The sequence below is a fragment of the Saccopteryx leptura genome, chromosome 3 (genome assembly GCF_036850995.1).
Source record: "Saccopteryx leptura isolate mSacLep1 chromosome 3, mSacLep1_pri_phased_curated, whole genome shotgun sequence".
Lineage (NCBI taxonomy): Eukaryota > Metazoa > Chordata > Mammalia > Chiroptera > Emballonuridae > Saccopteryx > Saccopteryx leptura.
Window position 1 is genome coordinate 367,148,342 of NC_089505.1, and position 18,987 is coordinate 367,167,328.

At 52.6% G+C, this 18,987-nt stretch overlaps 1 protein-coding gene across 1 annotated transcript; it reads right to left on the reverse strand.

Annotated features, from left to right (window-relative positions):
- Window positions 1-1,647: 1,647 nt before the first annotated feature.
- LOC136398598 (basic salivary proline-rich protein 2-like) lies at window positions 1,648-10,488 on the reverse strand. The gene is made up of 9 exons (XM_066372769.1): window positions 10,436-10,488; window positions 7,481-7,712; window positions 7,325-7,382; window positions 6,525-6,880; window positions 6,228-6,385; window positions 5,464-5,568; window positions 3,271-3,371; window positions 2,669-2,784; window positions 1,648-1,668 (listed from the first exon to the last, which is right to left on the reverse strand). The coding sequence occupies exons 1-9, from the start codon at window positions 10,486-10,488 to the stop codon at window positions 1,648-1,650; spliced, it is 1,200 nt and encodes a 399-aa protein (XP_066228866.1).
- Between the last annotated feature and the right edge of the window lie 8,499 nt (window positions 10,489-18,987).

An 18,987-nucleotide genomic window follows, 5' to 3' on the forward strand; every position in this document is an offset into this window, starting at 1 on the left:
TAATCTTCATACAACGTCAGGGTGGTTAACTCTTTGGTGGACCAGCATGACATTTCTGGCAGACGGGTCCATGGACCGGCGGTTGAAAACCATGGCTCGTGAATACAGCTGTTCCCCTCCATCCAGTCGGGCCCCAGGATGGACACGTTTATAACAGAGCATTCCCGACCATCCCACTGACCCTGGGGCTCACTGCTGTACGGCTGGCTGATACGGATTTTGGAAGGAAAGGAGCAATGACAAAGCTTACCTTTGCCTGTGGCCCTCACCATCCTCTCCACGGTCTCCTTGGGAGCCATGTGTCTCAGGTGGTGTCGGAACAAGGGGGAAGCCGCCTGTGCCCAAGTGTCACCGAGAGCTACCTGCCCCTCAGAGGACGGCGACCTGAGTAACAGAACGCTCTTTGTTGGCACGCTGAGATCGAGAGGGTACTTGTTGCCCCGCTCTAACCTGCTCTCTCCTCACTAAAGGTGTGACTCTTCTCTCTGGAGGGACACCCAAGGTATTCCAGTGTCTCATGGCAACAATTTAAGATGAGGAAGAGCCAACATGACCCGCCCAGTGTCCTAGAGTCTCTCTGAACACGAGTGCACAGGCATGCTGGACCTTTCTTGTATTTTTTATACCCTCCGGTCCGAGCAAAGTGCCTGGAGCCTGGCGGACGTAGGTCAGATAAGAAACACAACAGTGAGACAGACGGACGAGGGGAAGGAGGAGAGCTCAAGCGATAAGACTGTCTGAGGAGGTAACCGGGGTCTGATGGTGATGGAAGGGGGTCTCCTGGTTCCCTCTCTGGAGGGGGGAACAGGGGCACCTGTCCCGCCCCTTCTCTGACCTGAACATCAGCAACATCGAGGCAGGAGCTGCCTGTCAGTGGACAGTGGACGGCGGCGTGTGTGATCGTCAGCCTCTGGCCCTGAGGGAACAGCACTGAGGCTCCGGAGCTTGTGGCCAGCCCCACACCCGCCCGGCGGAAGCCCACGGCCAGCCCCACGCCCGGCGGAAGCCCACGGCCAGCCCCACGCCCGCCCGGCGGAAGCCCACGGCCAGCCCCACGCCCGGCGGAAGCCCACGGCCAGCCCCACGCCTGGTGGGAGCTTCCTCTGGACGGCGCCTCTCCTCCCGGCGGCGGGCTAAGGCGGGTCATCCTCCCGGGACTGTGTCAGGACGGCTCTCAATGAACAAAGTTCCACCTGGAGTAAGCTCGTCTTTTTGTGTGTTTTTTTTTTTTTTTTTTAACAAATACTATTTTTTTTTCTCTCTCTCATCTGGAAAGGTGAGCTATAGAGTGTTTACAGTTAATTCCTCACACACACTTTGAGAAGTACGTCTCTAGCCACCCATGGGGGGTTAGAATGGCGAGAGCACAACAAAACAGCTGTGAATAAACCTGGGGTTTCAGAAACATCTGCCAAACAGACAAGAGAGCTGAGGCTCAGTGGGGCGACCGTGTGCTTCACCTCACTGGACGGAGCTAACAGAGCAAACTGGGACCCTGACCTTCTGCCACCAACGCTCGAGCTGTTTTCATTATAGCTTGTTGCCACTGGCTGTCCCGGTCACAAAACTGTCCTGTCTTCCCTAAAGGTGTGACTGTGAATACAGGACACAGAGGCAGGGACGATGGCAGAGCACAGCCAGACAGCCTCAGGAGCCGGGGTCCAGGACCTGTGGGGACCACAGTGCTGGTCACTGGAAGTCAGATCAGAAGGACTCTGGGGCCCCACCCCTTCCCACCTGACTCCTCTCTCTCCCATCATCCTTTTGACCTCATTCCCAACCCGAATCCCCATCGCACATTATTTGAACCATTTACTTCCTTCTCTGGCTTCTCCCACTGGGATGTCACTGCACGAGGCCATGAACCTGTCCCCTCTGTTCGTGGTTCCATTCCCAGCACTGTCACGTAGAAGGTGCTCCATCTTTCGCAGAATGAAGGAGGGTAAGAAAATTGAAGCCCTGAAAAGGAACATGATTTATTAACATCATTGATTCAAGTCAAAAGGAGAGGATGCTGCCTGCCCACACTCCCCTGCGCACTCCACACGTCCGGTCCCTTAGGGCGGGAATCACCATCGCTGCCATCCATGTTTTCATAGGGGTGGATATCCCAAGCCACCGAGCGAGCTCCGGACCCAACATCTTTCCACAATAACAGTTGGCTGTCCCTGCCAGACCTAAACTTGAATCTGGTCCTATTCACGTCTACGTGCCTTTGTTAGATGCAGAGAAATAACAGGAAGGTAGGAAGGAATACTTTGTTCATCCGAGTGTAATCTCCAGGCCGGGTGGAGAGGGAGACACTTTCTATGTGTTGTCTCTTTCAGCCGATGCAACAACGTTACACAGAATCAGGTGTCATCTCAAAGATTAAGAGGGAAGGTACGGGCCCAGGGTCTCTCGTGGAGAAAGTGGTCTACACGTGATCTGAAATCAAAGCTGATCCAGTCCCGTCTGTGTTCTTCATGACGTACCGTGCTGTCCGCTCACGCCTCCTCACTCAGAGGTGCCGACCTCGTCACAGAGTCCTCAGGGGTGAGCTCCACGCATTTTGGGAGAAGTTTTCTCGTAAGGAAGACAACAAGTGAAAACAGCGGAAGCTGCTTTCAGAGATAGATTTTAGAGCCATCATGCTTCTGGGTTTTTGCTTGGAGCCAGTCCGCCTCACCTCAGTCTCCTGTGCTGCCTTGGGTGACGGGTGATGAGTTTCCGGAGCCCCCGCCGGCACAAACACCCACCTGCGTGCTCCAGTCTTTCCCTCCTCGGCCCCAGAGGTGGTGCGACCTGTTTCAGAAACAGTTCCAGAGAGGACTGAAATGGAACTGGGTTTCTGATGGGTCCTGAGTTCAATAAACCTCTTTCTTCCTGCAGCGAGGTCGTGAGTTTGGATTAAGGTGGACTTGGGTCTGAATCCCGACTCGGTCCTGTTTTAGTGGCGACATCTTGAGCAAGGGGGTCATTACTGCCCTTCCTACGTGTTCGAGAGGTGGAGCCACCTGGCTCGCAGGGTTGATGTGAGGCGAGTGTCCTGGTGCTCCGGGTCCCTCTCCCGTGCCCGTGCTCTGTGGGTGCTGTTGGTTCTGGGGGTTTGCCTGGCCTTTCGATTGGTTGAGGACGGCACAGTCCCGGGGAAAGGGCTGACGGGGGTTGGGAGGGTTCTCCCGATGCTCTCGTTGTGTCCTGAGTAGAGATACCGCCCTGCACGTGTGCCAAAGTGGAGGGTACACGGGCGGTCTGAAGAGTGAAGACCTCTCCCTGCCACCTTATGACCTGGGGTGTGGTTGGGTGAGGAACGCTGGGCGAAAGGGCAGTGAGCAGCGGACACTCGGCCCACTTGGGGCCGGCGAGGGGGTGAGAAGGCGGGGGTCCCTCTGGGTGGACGGACAGCAGACACGTTTCAACAAGGAGGCGAGCACGGCGGGTTCCGAGGACGAGAGTGGGCGTGGCCAAGGGCGAGGGGTGCGGGCGGAGGGAGGGGCGCCCCGTGCGATCACGGTCACCCGAGTGTGCTCATAGAGCGAGGCCTCGTTGGAACAAAGCCTGGCTTAAAGGTTACCCACGACAGATTACTAAGGAGAACACATAACATTAAAAGTCCTCAGAGGTGACTGTGGAAGGGAAACGTTTTACCAGTTGTTGTTTTTTTTTTATTATTATTATTTTCTAAATTATTTGGAGTGTCATTTGCAAATAATTGCTATGCTAATTATAAAGAAACATCTATATCTCTTTATTAAAAGAAAAATCTAAGAAACTGTGGGAAAATTATATTTTAGGTAAAACTAGACTTTTTCCTTTTGCTTTCGAGACTACACAGTGGCTCAGATAAAGTTCTCATGAATCTACTTGCAAGGACCCTGCGTTCTCGCCAACACCAGCCACACATTTCCTTGATTTTCAGGTAAAGTTGGTCTTTTTTTCCCCAAAACTCAGACTGTGGTTGCCTGGGCGGTCTCAATTAATGAAGTTTTATTCAACTTGTCGCGTGGTAGGAAATTTATCCACTGGAAAATTAACAGCAAGACAACCGGGGAGCCTTTTCGGAGTAATTAACGTGTTTGGGCTTGGCCGTGGGACGCGCATTGCTGGTTGGGGAACGTCGAGCCTTGCAGCTCCGGTTTCCGGGCTGATGCGGCCTTGGCCTGGGGGCCGGGGGGCTGGGCGAGGGGCGCCGTGGGCTGCCGCCTGTTAATAACTCTGTGTCCTGACACATCCAGTCCAGGCCTGCCGATCCATGCCCCCTGCCACACACACACACACACACACACACACACACACACGGCGTGTTACACACACACACACACACACACACACACGGCGTGTTACACACACACGGCATGTTACACACACACACACACACACACGGCGTGTTACACACACACACACACACAGCGTGTTACACACACACACACACACACACACACGGCGTGTTGGAGTCCGCTGCAGATTCACGGGGGATTTATCTGGGCTGTGTTAATATGAGCCACGTCGTGGGGCCGGGGATTAAGCATTCATGGCCGGCTGTCAGGTCCTCTCTCTCTGCTCTAGGACGGACAGTGACGGATGATGTCTCCCCACTTCGGAAGGAACGTCAGGAAGGACCCCATACCCAGCTGGGAGAAGGTTCCGGCCTCCGGGCCGTTTGTTTCAGAGGCCACAAGCTCCTGCTGCCATTTTTTTTTTTTTTTTTTTTGAACATGAGTGAATGAATTGCTGCTCCCGAAAAATTCATCTCGGCGCTATTGTCTGGTCGGGAAAGAGTCGGGGTGTGTGCCAGGCAACCTGGACTCTTGCCCGGCTCCTGATGCCAGCCAGCTGTGGGAAGAGCTGGCAATTTCATTTCATCAGGCCTTCGCTTGCTGGCCGGCTTGCCGAGAGGCACAGCGCCTTTGCCTCTACCTCCAGGTTGCTTTGCGGTCAGCGGAGACAATAGGAAGACCTCGTAAGAAGGGAATTGGAACAATAACCCATCTCTGCGCTGGTCTGTGTCTTTTTATAGGAAATGTGTGTGCGTGTATTCAAGTCATGGAGGGTGAGCACGTGCTCTATGCTGGAGGGTGACTTGCTGACCCTCTGTGTCTCTGGGATTAAACCTTTTTCTGGTTTTCATTTTTATGCTTTTCAAGGTAGTCGGACCCCTATTCAGTGAATTGAAACCAGCCTAAACAGAAAACAACATTTTTATTTTTAACCAATACCTGTGTGTCTGGTCAGTCTGTTATGACACACAATTCTCAAGTTTATTGTTCCTGTCCATGTCTCACTAGGCATATACAAAGACTGTCGAATATAGCAAAGGGCTTAGTGCAAAAAACAGAAACAAATAAACAAGAGAGCTCTGACAGTCTAGTTTCCGGTTCCGAGCGCTCCTGACTCTGAGTCCTGGGCACGTGACCCCGCTTGTCTATCTGAGCAGAGTCTAACTTCTTGAGAATGCAGCCATATTTCTGCACCTGTCCTTACCTCCTGGACAGGTGGCCCAGGAAGTGGATGGATGAGCTCATTCGAAGTTTGCAGCCAGCAGCCCCAAGGGGCTTCCTGTAAGAGGGTAACCCGGCCTTCTCGGGCCTTTGGAGACTGAGACAACAGTCAGAAAACACCGTCCTGTAACTTGAAAAACATTCCTGTCTGCCAGCAAGAAACAGCCTCCTCGTGAGCCACATCCCACATGCCCTGGGTTTGATCTGTGTGCTTTTCCTCAGTGATTGCTCTTTAATTATTGCCATGCTGAAACGACCGGCTCCGTCTGGAAAGCTCTGCGGCAGGAAGCCAGGACCCAGCTGTCCGAGGTCAGCTGCCCCCACACCCCAGGCAGGAAGCGGGTCCCTGGAGGGACGTCTGGGCAGCACGACACAGTCGCTCCCACGTGCGGTGGGGTCTGACCCGGGATCCCGCTGGACCAACGCCTGAGCCGGACAGCTCCCCTCTCCGGACCTCAGCTTCCTCAGCCCTGACGCAGAAGCAGGGTGTCCGTGGGAGGTGGACGGGTGAGCACTACCGAGCGCCCTTCCTCCGCAAATACGGTCACATTCTTCTAAGTTTGTGAATTAGCTTCTTGGGACGAGACATCAATCAAGTGTCAGGCCTGTTTTTAAGGTACTTTTCGGTAACTTAAAATCTTTGGGACTTGGACCATGTCTCACAAACTTCTCTGTGCCTCGGAGATCCCAGTGGCAAAAGGCGGAGACAGAGGTTGAGTTTGTGGGGCTCCCCTGAGACCTCCTCACTCCTTTTCCATCCCCCTCTGTGGGGTCTCCTCTCCCAGCTCGGGGAGGTGGGGCCACAAGGTCGGGGTCGTCCCCCTCTGTGGGGTCTCCTCTCCCAGCTTGAGGAGGTGGGCCACACGGTCGGGGTCATCCCCCTTCCGTGGGGTCTCCTCTCCCAGCTTGGGGAGGTGGGGCCACACGTCAGGGTCATCCCCCTCTGTGGGGTCTCCTCTCCCAGCTTGGGGAGGTGGGGCCACACGTCGGGGTCATCCCCCTCTGTGGGGTCTCCTCTCCCAGCTTGGGGAGGTGGGGCCACACGTCGGGGTCATCCCCCTCTGTGGGGTCATCCCCCTCTGTGGGGTCTCCTCTCCCAGCTTGGGGAGGTGGGGCCACACGGTCGGGGTCATCCCCCTCTGTGGGGTCTCCTCTCCCAGCTCGGGGAGGTGGGGCCACACAGTCAGGGTCATCCCCCTCTGTGGGGTCTCCTCTCCCAGCTCGGGGAGGTGGGGCCACACGGTCGGGGTCACCCCCCTCTGTGGGGTCTCCTCTCCCAGCTCGGGGAGGTGGGGCCACACAGTCGGGGTCATCCCCCTCTGTGGGGTCTCCTCTCCCAGCTCGGGGAGGTGGGGCCACACGGTCGGGGTCATCCCCCTCTGTGGGGTCTCCTCTCCCAGCTTGGGGAGGTGGGGCCACACGGTCGGGGTCACCCCCCTCTGTGGGGTCTCCTCTCCCAGCTTGGGGAGGTGGGGCCACACGTCGGGGTCATCCCCCTCTGTGGGGTCATCCCCCTCTGTGGGGTCTCCTCTCCCAGCTTGGGGAGGTGGGGCCACACGGTCGGGGTCTTGGAAGACCAGAGCGCCACATCTAGATTTTACTAATTGGCCCCAGGTGCCCAACACAGTGATTACCTCGTCACCCAAATTAATTTAACGTGATCCTTATAAAACCCCAAGATCCTCAACAGGCAACGTCCCAATCATTCCCATTTTACGGAGGAGAGTGAGAGCGAGAGGGAGGGCAGGAGGGAGACACTGGGGTGCGAGACGGGAGGTGTCAGGAAGAGGCGCGGGGGAGGGGAAGAGGGACCATCTTCAGAAGGGAGACGTCACCCACGGTACGCTGACGCACGCAGAGCTGCCGTGGAGACGCGGCACTCCCCTCGACGAGCAGCAACGCCTTCTCACCCACGAATGTCAGAAACAGGAGAGACAGCGGCAGAGTTTGAACTGAGCAGAGGACCCCTTTGTGTTTGGTTTGGATGCACAGATGCCTACACATTCCGACACCCCTCGGGAGATCCGAATGAGTGAGCGTTCTGTTTGTCTCCTCGAATGCTGAGCCTGAGGTCCCTGAATGGACTGGTGGCCTGAGCCAGTGGGTGGGATGATGGCAGCGCTCGGCCGGTGGTGCTCAGAATGCCTCGTGTGGATGAGGCTGGACCGGGCACTGAGAGCAGCAGGGATGCTATTCAGGGACGAAGGGCTTCCGTCTTGGTCCAGCTTTCGTCTTTGGGATGGAGAGGAGCGGATGCGCAGGCAAGACCGTGGGATCGACAGTTTTTGGAAGTATAATACTATACAAAGGATTTTGCTTGTAAAACTCTTCTTCGCTTTCTGGTCTACCACACCCAAGCATTTTCAGCTTGGAGACTCTGGTTGACACAATCCACGTAGAACAACTTGGATCATCTGCAATTTTTATTCTTTCTTCAAAAATTGTCATCGTATTTAATCTATAAAATGGGCACCATCATGTTCATCCCTAAACCACAGGGCAATTCAAGGATTATCAGCGTCCTCTGTATACTCTACAGTACCCGCTGCCCCCCCCCACACACAGTAGGCTTTTTAAAAAGAATATTTAATAATGTTTGGACATCTTCAGAACCTTTCCGGCTGGGAGAGACTACCTATCCCTCCAGGGTCCAGCTAATGCTTAGAGATAGCAAAAGGAGCACGCCTTTGACACGCAAACGCAGGTCACACCTCCTCCGCGGCGGCCGTGCACCGCAGGGGGCACTGTCGCTCTTCTTCACTGTCCCCTCAGTATCCGGCCACCAAGGACCACTCATGTAGATTACAGCCCTCCCAGATTATTCAGATGAGCCAGCCCTACAATGTTCACCCTTCCCTGTCTTGCCCTTCCTGTGAGACCCGCAATAAAGGCCAGGGCCCAGGCTCTCCCCTCCCTACGATGTTCACCCTTCCCTGTCTCGCCCTTCCTGTGAGACCCGCAATAAAGGCCAGGGCCCAGGCTCTCCCCTCCCTACGATGTTCACCCTTCCCTGTCTCGCCCTTCCTGTGAGACCCGCAATAAAGGCCAGGGCCCAGGCCCTCCCCGCCCTGCGGCCCCTTCACCCTTCCCTGTCTCGCCCTCCCTGTGAGACCCGCAATAAAGGCCAGGGCCCAGGCTCTCCCGTCCCTGCGGCCCCTTCTGCCTCCTGAACACACGGGGACCTCCCCAGGTGGGCTTGTGTGACCTGTCGTTTCTCCTGCTGCTATAATGAACTTTGCGTCCCTGAGCCCCCTCCTCTCCTCTCGTGGTCCTACCCAGCTGACCACTCCCTCAAACAGCACGCCATGCACACAGCATGACTTCTCAGTAAATGGCTTTCTGGTTCTTAAAGCAACTTGACATTCACTATTTGGAAAAGTCACAGCCACCTTTTTAAATGGTCACCCCTTTCCCTGGTTGCTAGATTAGGAATCTGAGATTCATTCAGAGAGAGAGGTGGTCTTGCAGGCTGACACGGTACATTCAGGGGGCCGGACTCAAACTCAGGTCTTGGGAACCCATGTTCCAAGTCCTGAGATGCAGAGGTTCAGCCCTGCTGTGAGATTTCAATTACCGTATTTCCCCAGCTATGAGACGTTTCTTAATTTGGGGACCAGAAATTTGAAAAAAAAAAATGTGTTACATAAAGTTATTGAACTCAAGTTTTTATTCATTATCAAATTCACACAACACCTCATTACTGTTAAAACTCCCATCCATGAGCTTTTCCTCATCTTTGTCTGATGACAAATCACTGTCTTCAACAATGAGCGCAAAAACAAGCGCGAAAAAGCAAGACATCAAGTAACAAAACTATAACCACTGCGTAAGACGCACCCAGTTTTTAGACCCCAAATTTTTCGAAAAAGGTGCGTCTTATACAGGAGGAAAGATGGTAGCCTTGATACTGGTAGGTCTTTTGTGAAACTATTGTAGACCATGCTGGAAAAAAAATTGCTGTATTTACATGTCATCAGAAGAAAGGGTCAAGGGAATCAGCCCGGTCTGGGCGCTGTCAGTCACATGGTTCAACCCTACAAGAGCTCCGTGAAACAGGTTATTGTCTCTGTGTTACAGGTGACGAAGTGGAGACTCCTGGAGTGACCTCTAGGCCACGGCCATCCAGCTGGCACATCAGGAAGTGCCACTGGCACCCCCATGCCCTTCGGTGACATAGCCCCCTCCATGGCAACCACGTTTAGGCTCTCAGGGTGATATGGTTCCATCTCTAAACGTTTCTCATGATGCTTTGCATTTTCTGATCGGAAATTCCCAGAGAGAATACACACTGGGAGGCAATTTAGCCAAATATCCTTTTTAGCGAATGATTTATTCACTGCTGCTAGGACAGCGTTTTCTCCGGTCCCTTCTCGGGCCCTCTTCTCTGCTTCCCGGCTCTTTCGTTCATTTCTTGCCAGGAAGCCCTGGTCTTTGCTGATCTGGGGCCAGTGCAGGTCCCCACAGTGAAACGGAGACTGGTGGGCGCCCAGAAGGAAAGCAAAGGCTAGAGCCACACAGAAGCAAGCATAACCGTCTTCTCTTGGAATAAACAAGTTATTTTTTTCCCTTAAATTCCTAAGTGGGGTGCCCCCTGATAGCCTTTATTTCCCTCACACTGCCTCCCTTTTCGTCACACGTCCATCCTCTTCCCAGCCAAGGATAACGGAACAAACTCGGGTTGTTATTATGGGAAGTAATTTTGGTCAAAATGAGTGTGCCCTTGTTTCTTGCATAAGTTTTAGTATCTGAGAGGAAGGAGGCTGGATCAGGGGTTCGTGAGGAATAAGACACACCGTGGCCTTGGACCCTGAGCCCAAATGCTTAACATCACCCCCTCATCCTCAGAGGACGGCATGGCCAGTGACTGGTCCGCTGTGAAGACAGAACCAAAATTCACTGCGAGGCTGTTTCTCTCTCCATCATGCTACCTGTCCAGGTGAAAAGTAAGACCTCACTTGTAAGGTTGGATGGAGGCTACCTCGTAGAGCAAGATGATGTCCAACAGCATGAAGACCAACCTGGCTCAGCCTGGACTGCTGCTTCCTACGAGTCACCAGGGCTTCCTCCCTCCCGTCCTCCGGTGGCCCTTTCCCGGTGAGGCCCTCCCTGTCCGCCCAGCTTGACTTGCCCTTCCAGCAATCCGTCTTCCCTTCCTGCGTTATATTTCTCTGTGACGTCTGTCGTTATCTGCCATGTTACACATGACACTTATTTGTTTGCTGTCTTTCTTCGTTTACTGCGGGGTACGCACCTCAAGACTGCGATTGTCAACCGTTTTGTTCACTGGCGCATTCCCAGTACCTAGAACTGTGCCTGGCACGTAGTAGATGTTCAGTGAATAGCTGATGAATGAAAAAATATGAATGGAAAGAACAGTTATGGATCCAATGGGAAGACCCGGAACTCTGTCCCAGTGCCACCTTGGTCTGCTCTCTAACACACGGAGCCTGTGAATGTATTCCACATGAAAAGATTTGCAATGAACATAGCTCCCTGGCTCGCTCTCCTCGACCTAGATGGCTGCTGCCATCAAACCTCTGAAACCCAGACGGGGACTTTCTATTTGTTCTGTGAGACCTTCCTCTCGGAAGAAGGGGCCGTGGAGTTGGCTGGCAGCCCGCGGCCAGGGAGCCAGTGTGCCCAGGGTCTGGTGGGTGCCTCTTCCTGGGGCCAGCTTCTTGCTGTGTCTCACGTGGTGAAGGGGAGTGGCGCCCAGGGCTATATTTTTGCTGTTTGTACGCACATTGGCAGCACACCCAAGAGCGGGGAAAGAAGGGAAGGCGTTGTGGCGAGTCGTGGGAGAGATGAGCACTGCAGCCAGGAGAGTGAGAGTGGATGGAGCACATGTGAGGTCTGTGTCACCGAGAGCCAGCAGGGGGCTGGAGAGCAAACCCGCACTTCCCCAAGCTGGACTTCGCGTGTACGACATTGGCACACACATGTACGACATCGGCACACGCGTGTACGACATCGGCACACGCGTGTACAACATCGGCACACGCGTGTACAACATCGGCACACGCGTGTTTACTTGACCCAAAGGTTACGTCCTGGTGCAGAGTGGAGACGGAAGTAGATCTGCATGAACGCAAGAAGTCCAGCAGGGGTGAGATCGGTCTAGTTAAATTAGACGGGGCTTGAGAGATAATGACAGGCAACTGCCTACTGAAGAAGAGGCATGCAGTGAACAAGTATGATATTTTTAAATTTTGAATGGACGACTGAATGGCCACAGTCTGACTGTGGTCATTACCAGAACTGAGTATCTAGCATTTAAACGCTCCAGCGGCTCGGCTGACGTCCTGGCTGGTCTCCTCAGAGACATTTGCTTCTCCCGGTATGCAGGGGAGAGGAGCAGGTGAGTCTGCCTGACACGCCTGACGCCGTCCGAATGGCCGTCTCCGCCTGGTCCTCACACCCGAAGAAGGCTGCGACTCCGCAGAGAGGGTGGGGTTTCCAGTGCGCCAACCCGGGAGGAAGCATCCGTGAGGGCGGCAGGGAGAAGGCAGGGAGAGGCCGGCCCTTGGGGCCCAGAGACCTGGGTGGTCTTCAGGATCGTGGAAGTTTCCGTAATCATCCAGAACTTCGGTTCCATCGCTGGTGGAGGGTGACTGGAAACAGGTTCCTGGCACTAGCGTGGGGGCGACGGATGAGATCATACCCACGAACACGGCCGTTTCAGGCACGACAGAGGGAACGCGGTTAGACGAGGTGGCTGCCGTGTCCTGAGCACAGACGTCTTGGCGCCGGGAACGTCCTGACTCCGCCTCCTCCAGATTCCCAGTTACCGGGAGAGCAGGAAGGAGCAATCCTGCGTGTCCTTCCAAAGCCATTTAGCAGTGAGTCTGAAAAATCTTTAAAATGTCTAAGAGAATTCATTCCCTGTAAATTAGGTTAGACATGCAAAAACAAACAAACAAAAAAAAACAACAGAAAAGTTCCATTCTGCCACTTTCCGGAGGAGACTGGACCACGGGGAGTTGGGATTCCGCAAACCCTCAGGTTCCTGAAACACGGGGCCCTTTGCAGGCTGGACCGGGGGGGGGGGGCCTCCTTCCAGGGCGGCTGCTTTGCTCGTACCCTCAGGGTTGGAAGGGGCAAGCTGTTCGGGGCCACGCAAGCGGTGTTTGGTAAACACAAGAAAAGGGGTGAGAATAAGACGAAGCAATTCAGCGGCGCGGGGTTGGAAACCGGGGGGTGGAGATGCTGGTCTCAGCTCTCTCTTCCAAAGCTGCACGGTAGCCTCCAGGCGCGGCCGGGGAAGGCTGGCGGCCGGTGGTACGTTCTTGGCTGGATCCCTCCTTCCTGATGCCAGAGCCCGAGACCCTGATGGGAACGCTGAGCGGCTCCCCTGTGGACCACGGCGGTTCCCAGGCACCATCTTTCACTGTCCGCTCTGCCGGGTCCCCTTTCCTGGTGTCCTGGCTTCTGTCCGCTGACCATCGGTGGGATTCCTCCAGACCCGCAGCTCAATGGCTATTCTCTGAGCGCCCTTCCTGGGGTCACAGCCCACGGCCTCCTGATACATCCCCTCCCCGATGCCCGCACTGAACTCCTGGTGGTGTCTTGGTGGTGTGGCCCTGTCCAGTACCAGCTCGGCAGCCCAGCATTGATCTGGGAGCTGACGGTCAACTTGACGTTCAGACTCGACCTGCTCTGGGGAGGTTTCTCGAGAGCCCACAGCCGTCAGCGATTCCTCTCGTCTCCAGAACGGAAGCGCAGGCTCTCTCCCAAGCGGGACCCGACCTAGCAGCCGTGTCTTCTCTCCCTGCCATGCCGGGGTCCAGGCGGACTCAACCGGGGGCCACGTGTGACGCACTCTGCCTCTGCTTGCTGCCCGCGCAGGGGTGGCGGCCGTGGTCCGATGCCGTGGCCGGCACAGCCTCCTCTAACGGAATCAGGGCGGGACCTCTCCTCACGGTCGTGCCCTGGTGTTTGTCTCTCTGGAACGCTCTTCCCTTCCTGTGTCCATCCTTCGGCTCACAGCCTGACCGTCACTCACCCAGAGACACCTGCGAATCACCCGCACCGTGACCCTCCGTGTCTGACGCCCACCACCTGTCTCCGGTGAGCGGCAGGCGCTCCATCGCCAGACCCTTAGCTCCGTGATGGCGGGAAGCGCGGCTGAGTTTGCTCACCATGCTGCACCCAGCATCTACAACAGGGCTTGGCCCACGTTTCATTACAAAAAGAATGAAGTAAATGGTCTGCAGGTGAACGACAAGCTTGTACTAAATGGACGGATACACACTCGCCTGGGGTCCTGGTTTCCGTTGTCGGTGACAGCGGTGAAGGAACTTCCTTCCTCTCCAGGCTGGTCACCCCGAGGGGTCCGGTCCACACGAGGGAACGCAGCCAGGACGCGCGCGGCGCCTCCCAGATCCCGCAGGCCGCCCAGTGGCAGGAAACCACGCTCTCTGCAGTGAGAACAGCGGGCGCCAAGCCTCCGGGCCGCACATAAAAAGACCCATTATCCTGGGAGCCAAATGTCACCGCTGCAATGGCTTCCCCACACTGCCAAAAAGAACATTATTAATAACAGTAATGACAATAATGGTGATCGTAATAACAGATATTAAATTTTAATTGATATAGCACCCGAGCTCCAGAGCTCTGGGAGGGAACCGCTCTCACCGCGGAGGGAAAGGAACAAAGGAAAACGCCGAGAGAGGAAATACGATCCCGTTTGGGCCACGGGCCAAGCTGCAGGCTGCTGTGCGGGGACAGGAAGAGAACAGGGCCCTGCCAGGCTTCAGACCCAGCGGGCTGGAGGCGAGGCTTCCCGATTTCAGGGCACCGCCCGAGGAGAGGACGTAGGTGGTAGTCTCATTTCGGGATGAGCGCCCCTCTTCATTTCAACTCCAAACACGGCGAGGCGAACATGACCTGGAGGGCCCCTGAAGGGTGCAGAGGGGGGGGGGGGAGACCTGGCCGGGGGCGGTCTGAGCCTCTCGGACCTGAAATGCCATAGAGCAAGATGATGGGGTGGGCTGGAAGTCGAGCGGTCTGTGCGTTGTTCACAGGAAGGGCCAAACTCTCAAGGAGTGGGGCGGGAGAAAAAGTGGACGCTCCGGTGGACGTGAGGACACAGAAAACGTTTTTCCCAGAGGGAACCCAGCGACTCTCACAGTGGGCACTGGCAGAAGGCAGGAAGAGCTTGCGTTTAAGGGGCGGCACAGTGTGACGTTGGGCTACGGGCCTAGGGACGTCCGTCAGTCAGACTGGCTTGGGTCTTGCTGTCCTGGTGACCTGGACTGTGTCACACAATTCCCTAAACTTCCCTTCCGTATTATTAAATTGAGAGCAGTAACAGGATTTAACCTCGTAGGTTAGAAAATGCTCTGTGTCAGGGTCTCTTACTCAATCAAAAAATATTTACTGACATATCCAACACCTTCCATTTCCCTCATGTTGTGTGTGTGTGTGTGTGTGTGTGTGTGTGTGTGTGTGTGGTGAGAACACTTAACATGAGGTCTACACTCTTCACCTCTTAAAATTTGAATTGCACAATACTGTATTTTTAATGACAGGTGCTACGTCTATTACTGGGATTATGCGGGTGGTATCATTTGCATACATCCAAATGCATCAAATCGCACACATTAAATATGTGCAGCTCTGTGTCTATCAGTGATGCTTCCATAAAGCTTTTAAAAGTTAAAGGCAAAAGTATGGAATGCAAAAAAACAAATAAATAAAAAAAAAATTTTGAACACGATGAAGTTGTTCAGACTTGAAGTAAAAGAGGAAAGTCATTCCACCAACCTTCATGTACTTGGGAGTGAGATTTGATGAGCACCAGCACACAGAAGTTCCGTGAGGCCGTGTTTAGGCTGAACGGACCTGCGGGCCACTCTAGTTTGAGACTGAGAACTTGGAAGACAGGATCCCCGCCTGCCTGCTCTCTGGATGTGGTCTGGGGCTGGAGGGAGTAGACAGAGCTGTTGAGTAATTACTCTGAGATTAATCATTGTGTAGCCTTCTTCTCCGGCCACAACCTCCCCCGGGCTGAATTCTAATTCACGGTGACATTGTTTTCTACAAAGAGCATTAGAGCTAAAACTCAAAGCTACATACTACTGGTCTTAATCTACAGTGGATAAGGAACATGCTAGCTTTTTACTACTATTATTATCATTATCATTATTAAAAATATACCTGAACATGCTAAAACATTTAAACTATCAGAAGGACAGACAATTGACTGAATTCTTCCTTCCTCGTCAAACCTTGAATTCTCCTCCTCATTAACATCATCACTTTTTTTGATGTTTGAAACTTGATTTGACGGACATGGTCACAGACATCACACACACCTTACAACAAACTGCCACACATGTAACCCAGGATACTGTAAATCAATATTCAAATAGCACGGAATGCAAGGTACACGTCAGGCATTTTCCTAAGCACTTTATACACATCCTTCCATAGAATTTTCATGGCAGCTCCCGGTTTGCAAGCTGTGTGGCGGAGTCAAGTTTATTAAACATCTCTGAAGCGGCTTAGACAACGTGGACTGTTAATTCGCTCACAGTCTGGAGGCTGGGAGGGAGATTGAATGCAAGCTGTCACCAGGGGTTGTGGTCACCCTGAAGGAGCCCTTCCTTGCTTCATCCTTGCTTCCGGAGGCTGCTGGCCACCCTGGTGCCCCCTACCTTGTTGACACATCACTCGAGCATCTGCCTCCATCTTCGCATGGCATCTACCCTGTGTGTGTGTCTCTGTGTGACCTCCTGTTTTAAGGGCACCAGTCACTGGATTTAGGACCCACCCTAATCCAGTATGACCTCACGTTAACTAATTCCATCTGCAAAGACCCTGTTTCCAGATAAGGTCACACCCAGCGGTTCCGGGTGGACATGAATTCTGGGGGGACACGATTCGGCCCATCACTCCAGATGTTATTTCTATTTGAGGTCAGGTATTTGCTTGTTCGTTTATAATTACTTCATGCTACTAAAATCTAAATTCCATAGAGATACGGTGTTCAGCTGTTCTGGTTATTGGTGTATCCACAGTGACTTGTGGATGGATCGTAAACATCTGTTGAAACAAGAAATTTTGTCCTAGTGACAAAGAAGTGTAAACAACATGTTTTTAAATCAAATCTGAGAATCCAATATTTATTGTGATTAGGCAGCTATTTGGGCTTATTTATATATCTTGTTTTGCATTTCATGTTTAACTTTTTTATTGCTCTGTTTCCTTTTTGCCCCAGCTTATTTGAGAAAGACTGAGTTTTATCTATATCCACTTCCTTTTCTCGCGTAACACAATTATTTCATGGCTCTCCCCCACTGGATCAGGCACTTCGGGGAAGTCGAAAGCGAATCAATCCCTTTACCCTCCCTGCTAATGCCATCAGCCGTGCAAGTTCCGCCTTGTTCTTGAGAGACTCTACTTTCTCATCCTCATCCTTCTTATTCTCACAACTTGTGTTTATTTAAACTGACTCTATCTGACATGGAACACGGGGCTTTTAAAAGCATGTCACTGCCTGTAAAAAACAGACAGATGAACGGCATAGCTAGGTCAACACATGCAAACAAACGATCCATTTGGAGATATCACACCCAAGTGGGGAGGAACGGGGCGGGGGGGAGCCTAACACGAACCCGCTTTTCCAGCGCACGGTTCACCTGCACTCGTCCTCTCGGACCTCCACCTCCTCCCCTCTTAAGGGAGGCTCTCCCGGGGCAGCATTCCTGAGTAAGAGCCTGCGAGAACTGACCCGGGACCGCTGTGATTGTCCTCCCTCTCCAGGGGTCCTGTGTCCGGCTCTGGGACCCCGAGTGGTCAGTGGTCAGCTCTCTTCCCTCCGTACTTTGGAGGGACGTGTCTTCTGTGGTTGCTGCGGATGAGAAGTCACCTGGCTGTCTGCTCGTTCATTGTTCCTGGAATTGATCTGTCTTCCGTTCTTCCTGGTTGTTTGATGTTCTGCCAGGTTTTGTTGTGGTTTGTTTATTTATTTATTTTTTCATGATGAGACTAGAATTTCTTCGTATGTCTCTTGCTTAGGTAAGCGCAGCAGGTGGAGAGTCATTCCTCGGTACGGAAGCCCTGATGGTCCAAGTTTCCGCAGACAGCAGTCCATCACGTCCGTTTATTCTTTGAGCTCCTCTTAGACGTATGTTAGACTTCCTGACTCTCTTCCTCTTTCACGCTGCTGCTGGTTTTCCACTCTGGGGCTCCGATGTGCAGGTCGGTTCCCTCGGATCTTGCAGTTTTACGGAAAGTTATTTCAACCCTACCCACGCTCGCCTAAATTTATTCTACTTAAACTTAACTGCATGATTATTAGTGAAAAGCTTATGCTGCACCTTTTCAAATTTGCTTGTTTTTCACACGCACTCTCATTTATTTTTACATTTATATCTTCATCTCTTTTACCTCTTTACTATATACATTTAATACTCTTTTTTTTATATTGTGTTGCTGTTGTTGCCAGTGCTTAAGACATTAATTCTCATCTGATGATCCATTATATCTTTTTTATTTAAATGAGACTTAAATTTTTTAAAAAATACCATTATATTTCCCAATAGGAGAACTATGAGGAGTTTCCTAATTACTTCTGGAGGAGCACTGGGTTTTTATCAAGCTGGACTAGGTGTTGTTTTTTTTTTCTTTTAACATTTCATTTTTTTTTTTTTTTGGATCAGTTTTAGGTTCATGAAAAAACTGAGAGGCAGGTACAGAGGTTTCTCACATATTCCCTCTCCCACACAGACAGAGACCGCCCCCACGACCAACACCCCCACCAGAGTGGTGGATATTTGTATAATGATGAACCTTCCTTAACATGGTGGACATCATAGTTAATTTTTGGCGTTGTCCCTTCTAGGGGCAGGACCAATGTGTAACAAATGACATGCACCCATTATCATCAGATTAGTTTTTAAAGTTTAACTTATGATCTTAATGACTCAGGCCTGGGTTTCAGTTTTTAATTGGGGCCTTTCAATCCCCTCCAATCCCCTGGAGGGAGTCAATCACCCCCATTATTTCCTGGACCACAGTGGGAGGGACGTCCTTCACGGGAGGGACGTTTACACAAGGACTCATTTCTAGCTCTTGGCTTTCTTGGACCTAAAACTGTATCTTCTCTACAGTGTGTCCATAAAGTCATGGTGCACTTTTGACCGGTCACAGGAAAGCAACAAAAGACGATAGAAATGTGAAATCTGCACCAAATAAAAGGAAAACTCTCCCAGTTTCATACCTATTCAGTGCAGTTCGATGTGGGCTCCATTTGTTGCCCTACACACATCCGAACGATAGTGAAGTTCTTGCCACACACGGGTAAGGACGTCTGGTGTAACAGAGTGAATAACGTCTGTGATTCTCTGTTTTAAGTGATTAATGTCGTGGCGCTTCGTTATAAACGTGCCGATTTTCATGTTGCACTTTGGTCTCGGATTCTAATTTAGTGAGCCACAGAACACACTGAACTTTCCTCTGTACCGTCCACATTTGGACTGGCATGGCTGTGGGCTGCTCCGCT